We start from the raw sequence: 5,942 nt of genomic DNA, 5'->3' as shown, positions 1-5,942 counted from the left end.
AAGTTATGCTTTCTCCTTTGTCACTAACTCCTACATGGACACAAAGATGCTCATCAATCAATACTTTCATCTACCCTTTTCCCAATGGATAACTTCCCTCAGCTGGGGCCTCCACATGCGAATCATGCTTCAATTTTGAATTCCAAATCTGAACCACTTTGATGCAAAAAGATGATCCTAGTAAATCACAACCCTCAATACTGACCAATATATCTGCCTTTTCCGGGTCTCTTCTTTTAAAATGGGCCCGGTTCATGAAACACAACAAAGATAAAGAGAAAAAAAAAACAAAACAAAAACAAAAGCTTCTCAAAAGCAAGGGAATGATTTCACTGCTGGGTCTCTGAAATATATATACTTTGCGTTACTATAAAGCAGTTATACAGATTAATTCTTTAAATATTTACAAGATAGAAAAAGAAAAAGGAAAAAACAGAGCAAAAAAAAAAAAAAAAAGGAGGGACATTAATCTATAAACTACTTTTGTTAAAGATTACAAAGATGGTAACATATAGTAAGTAACTCTAATTTTGTAGTGATGAATCTCTCATTTAGTTTGAGAGAGACAATTTTCTCTGCAGATGATGCCAATATTACTTCACCTCAGACCATGCAAACTCCTCATGCAAGATGCAAAATCATAACTCGATCAAATGGGTTCTTTATTTGGTGACATTTGATGCATCTTTGGTCTTATTTGAGGGCTTGCAAGAATTGAATCCACAAGGGTCAGCCTCAATCAGCAGTTGAACCACCTCTTTCATGGTTGGGCGAAGGGCTGGGGCCTTGTAGGAACAGCGAATGGCGATAAGAAGAACTTGGAACATCTCGTCCTTGAATGAACCTGATAATCGCTTGTCTAAAACCTCCATGGCTCCTTCTTTGGTGTCCACTTTGTTTGAGACCCAATATATGATATTCATGCCCTCTCCGAACTCTGGCTCTACTGGCTTCTTCCCAGTTATCAGTTCCATTAGAACTACTCCAAAACTGTAGACATCACACTTTGTTGTTGCTTTAGATGAATAAGCATATTCTGCCACAAACATCAATTAAATTTAATCAAACTTTTGGTGATAAGTTTAAAGCTTAGAGTTAAACAAATGACAAAACTAAATTGAAAGCACCAAAGTGCCAAATTGAAACTATAACATTGGAAGTACTAACAAATTTTGAATTTCTTGGTACTCAAAAAGTTTTACAATGAGTTCTAAATATGTGAAAAAGATGATCACTTCAAGTTCTTGTTCGAATTAGAGGATCTTAAATCGGAGAGAGATAAACATACGAAGTGGGCTCTACATTATTTATTGTTGCCCTACGTCAAATTTCGAGCAACATTAAATTAATAATAAATGTTGTAAGGTTCACTTTTCATGTATCTATCTCTCTCTCTTGCTTGAGACCTCAAGCTCAGATAAGAATTTGAAAGGACGTTGACCCAGTGGAATCGCATTCTTGTAAAGTTGCCTAGAAAATTACCTGGTGCTAGATAGCCATAAGTCCCTGCAATTACGGCAGTGGTAGAATCCTTCCCTCCTCTTGCTTGTAAAACCTTGGCTATGCCAAAATCTGCAACCTTGGGCTGGTAATTGACATCTAGAAGTATATTGGTTGACTTGATGTCTCTGTGAATGATAGAAGGCAGCAGATCATGGTGGAGGTACGCCAAACCTTGTGCAATGCCTAGCGCAATCTGATGGCGAGTAGGCCAATCCAAATGAATGCACCCTTTGTGAAGGGCATCCCAAAGATTACCATTCTTCATAAACTCATAAACCAGCAAACTGCAATCGAAACTTGAGAAATAGCAGTACAACTTGACTATGTTTTTGTGCCTTATACTTCCAAGAGTATCGACCTCAGTTTTCAGCTCCCTGTCTAGGAACAATTGATCCTCTGAAGTTGTTTCTTTAATTTTTTTACTCCAAAGTCTCTTCACTGCAACAACTTCTCCACTGCTTAACTCAATCTTATATACTGTCCCAGATCCTCCCTGTCCCACGATATTCTTGTCCACCATGGCTTCGATGACCTCATGTTGGTTGAAACTTATTCGATGGAAGCTTTTTACATCATAGGAGAAGAAACATGAAGACACCATCTCAACATGTTCTATCGTAGCTCTGTCTTCACTAAATCTGCGTTTTAGGAAAAGGAGAGCTCCAAGAACAATGAGAACAGCCGAAACTCCAATTGGCCAGATAGAATTTACTTTCTTTCGGTTGTGAACTTTTGAACAAATGGGGAAGCTTTGATCCGAGGAATTAACATAAACTAACACACACAGACCTGGGTTGCCAGAGAAGCTTTCTACCAACCCTCCTTTTATTAACGAGATTGGAATTGGACCAGAAAGCAAATTGTTTGAAAAGTTGATGGAGTTGGGTAACAATTCAGAGAGGCTTTCTGGGATATTTCCAGTCAGCTGGTTGTTCGAGAGATCAAGAACATTGAGAGATCTTAGCAAAGAAAGTGAGTCTGGGATGGAAGATGTGAGCATGTTTCCTTGTAGTAGCAACAAATTTAGCTTTCTCAGATTGCCAATTTCAGAAGGTATTGGACCAGACAGTAGATTATTACTAAGATCAATCTTCACCAGATTGGTTGCTCGAGAGATTCCGGAAGGTAGAACACCTGAAATCTTGTTGCCCTGAATGAATAGTTCTGACAAGTTTCTAGCATTTCCAATTGTGTCAGCAAGGATACCATCGAAATTATTGTAACCCAAGTCAATGATTGAGACATGGGGAAGACTTAGAAGTCCTTCAGGAATGGACCCCTCCAGATGGTTATGACTAACTCGAAATCGAAGAAGAGACACACATTTTGCGTAACTTTCAGGTAACCTTCCAGAGAAATTATTTTCAAGAACAAGAAAGTAACCCAATTTACCTCCTTTGCAAACCTCCTTAGGTAAAGGACCAGAAAGACGGTTTTCGGACAGGTCCAAGACAATCATTTGTGATGATTGCCCTAGATTTCGTGGAACATCCCCCGTCAGAAAATTGCCATAAAGTGATAAACTGGTCAAGGATGTGGAGCTTTCAATTGCACCTGGAATTTCTCCTGTAAGGCTGTTGTTGTAAAGATGTAGGACTCGGAGCTTGGGAAGAAGACAGATGGATTCTGGGATATTTCCTGTCAATTTATTGACAGACATGTCCAAATCTGTGAGCTTAGTTAGATTTCCAAGCTCCTCAGGTATATTTCCTACAAGTTCGTTGTAGTAGAGCTCAAGTTGCTGCAAATTCTTCAACGATCCTAGCTCTGCTGGAATTTGACCCATGAGGTAATTCCCACTTAGTTCAAGATCAACGAGGGATGTCATGTCTCCTATTGCTTTTGGGATCGTACCATGCAACATGCATGATGTCAAGACCATGATTCTGAGACTCGTCAGCCTGGAAATATTCTCTGGGAGTTCCCACAAATGGAAACCCTGGTTTTCATTGAAGTTAAGCATCTGCAGATTGGTAAGGTTAATGATCGAAATTGGGAAGTTGCCCTCGAAGAGATTGTAAGACAAATCAAGTATTCTCAGAGATTTCATCTGTGAGAAATCAGGAAGAACTCCTGATTGATACAGGTGACTCGTGTTCAGCTCTTCCAAGAGGGTGCAGTTGGCTATGCTAACAGGAAAGTCGCCGGAGAATTTGTTTAGGCCAAGACGGAGCACACGCAACTGTGGCAAGTACGAGCATACATCTGTTGGGAATGTACCCGAAAGTAACCAACCAGAGAAATCAAGCTTGACAACATAACCTTGATCATCACAGCTAACTCCACTGAAGTTGCAGTAAGCTTTTTCTCCCGAGACATCCCAGTTGGACAAGGAACTTCCGGAGACAGACTCTTTCATCAAGGTGAAGAACTGAGACTGGTTAGTATTGATTGCATGAGAAAGACAAGAGAGTGAAATAAGCAACCCGAGAAGGAAGATAAAGGCACTAGATCGAGGAGCCATTTGAGAAAGTAATTAGAGGGAGAGAGATCAGGTTCAGGGTGTGAAGGTGGTTGTTACAAGGAAGAAGGCGGGGAAGAAAACAAGTATATAAGTGGAATGATTGAGGGGATCATTGGGTGCAATGGCAAAAAGCCTTGATGATGAAAAAGGAGGTTCGAGCAGTAGTACTGATCGGAAGAGAGAAATAAAGAAAGGTGCCCATGCATCTTTGCATAAAGAGGCTTTATGTGTTTATACTCCACTAACTTCTATACAGAATATTACATCACCATATATACACAAACATATATACATATATGGACAAGTATTATATATATATATATGCTGATCATAAATGAAAAAATCCAAATAAATTCTGCTAAATTGTTGTAGAGAATTATATGTAAATTATATATACTTTCTTTTTTTTTTTCTTTTCTTTTTTTAAAAGGAGGATGAAACCTCCAAATTTTATTAAAAAGTCCTCACTTGTGATGGAGAAATATATACCGTGTTACAAAAAATAAGGTGCATTAAAATAAATAAAATAATTTTAGCCAAATCTAACATACAGAAGATCTATCTTATCTGTTTTTAACATTCCTTTTAATATATGGGGAATGTGTGAAAAATCATCCTATATCCTACTATATATTACCTTTAGCTCACCCATTCATGCCAAAAAATCTGCTGGAGATTATATATACTTATTTTATAAAAATATAAGCAAAATCATATAAGTTATTTGATGTAATGAAAATCATATTATAATAAAAGATTTTGTTTGATTTATTAAAAACCATATAATTTATTTGTTTCCATGGAGATTTTAGGCTATAAAGCATTAGATATGGATCCTGGGAATCTTGTTGGATGTATAGGAGTGCTCAATGATGAAGTGCAAAGTAAAGATGCCCACTCTTCAAAAAGCAAAGGGAATTTGATTTGGCAATTCATGATCATCGGGAATTTGCTCAAATTCAGACATGGCAAGTCCTCATAAGTTGCTTTTGCTTTCTTTTACCGACATTTTCATTTGGGTATGCTAATCCACAGCTCACACTAGCAAGCTGGTGAATTCTCCTTAAATTAAAAAGAATACATGCATACATACATACATATATATATATATATATATAGTATACACACAAACATAATTAGTCGATGGGATATTAGGATAGTTATTTTCCATTATTCATATGAATTAAAAGTTAAAGAAACTCAAAGTCGGGGGATTTGAGGCTCATAAGCAGCCAGCTAGCTTTCATGCTGCGAGCGAGGGGCCGCGTCCCAGCATCATCATGGCAAAGATTAATGTTCGATCTCTGCATTCTTTGTTTTCTAATCACTTTCCATTAGATATAGAGAACAAAGAGATTGATACTAGCTCTTTACAAAGTCAATTCTTCTCTCAAAACTCTCAGCAATACTATATATATATAATCTCGATCTTTCACAGAATATATAGTATAATATTGAAGATTTGCTTCTCAGAGTCTACTCCTAATCATATTTCTCAATATAATACCCCATATGATTTACTTAGTGTTCCATATTGGATGTGAAAATTGTTCTTTTCTTCTATTTTCTTTCGCGAGTATAAGTGCACGCACAAACAACGACATGCACATTATATAGTAAAATCCAACTATATATATATTGAAAATATTTATATATTACAGATAGTTTATTCCAAGGGTTGATAATGATCTTCAATTCTTTGTGTGAAAGTGAAGCAAAAAGAGTTTTTACTTCAATTCCTATAGTTTCTCCTATAAATTAAATCTCAAAATATTGCCTTAATTTTCCATCTTTCTGCAAATATATTATACAATCAGCCATAAGTAACAAAAATCAATGGTTCTAAAAATCTCAAGTATTTCTCGAAATAATTTATTTCCTATATTTCTTTTTTTTTTGTTAATTATTATTTTAAAGATCAATGGTAAAATTCAAAGAAGCCAATAGGAAATTTATAAAAAAACAAATATACCCT

At 36.6% G+C, this 5,942-nt stretch overlaps 1 protein-coding gene across 1 annotated transcript; it reads right to left on the bottom strand.

Moving 5' to 3' along the window:
* Nucleotides 1–324: 324 nt before the first annotated feature.
* LOC122297605 (receptor protein-tyrosine kinase CEPR1) lies at nucleotides 325–4,151 on the bottom strand. The gene is made up of 2 exons (XM_043107712.1): nucleotides 1,483–4,151; nucleotides 325–1,036 (listed from the first exon to the last, which is right to left on the bottom strand). The coding sequence occupies exons 1-2, from the start codon at nucleotides 3,965–3,967 to the stop codon at nucleotides 663–665; spliced, it is 2,859 nt and encodes a 952-aa protein (XP_042963646.1). The 5' UTR covers nucleotides 3,968–4,151; the 3' UTR covers nucleotides 325–662.
* Nucleotides 4,152–5,942: the final 1,791 nt, after the last annotated feature.

This window comes from Carya illinoinensis, chromosome 15 (assembly GCF_018687715.1).
Source record: "Carya illinoinensis cultivar Pawnee chromosome 15, C.illinoinensisPawnee_v1, whole genome shotgun sequence".
Lineage (NCBI taxonomy): Eukaryota > Viridiplantae > Streptophyta > Magnoliopsida > Fagales > Juglandaceae > Carya > Carya illinoinensis.
This window is presented reverse-complemented; position numbering and strand designations above follow the sequence as displayed.

Coding starts and splice junctions, on each gene's coding strand:
- LOC122297605 (XM_043107712.1), bottom strand. CDS start 3,967: ATGGCTCCTCGATCTAGTGCCTTTATCTTCCTTCTCGGGTTGCTTATT. Junction 1,037..1,482: donor TTATGGCTATCTAGCACCAG/GTAATTTTCTAG, acceptor TGTTTGTGGCAG/AATATGCTTATTCATCTAAA.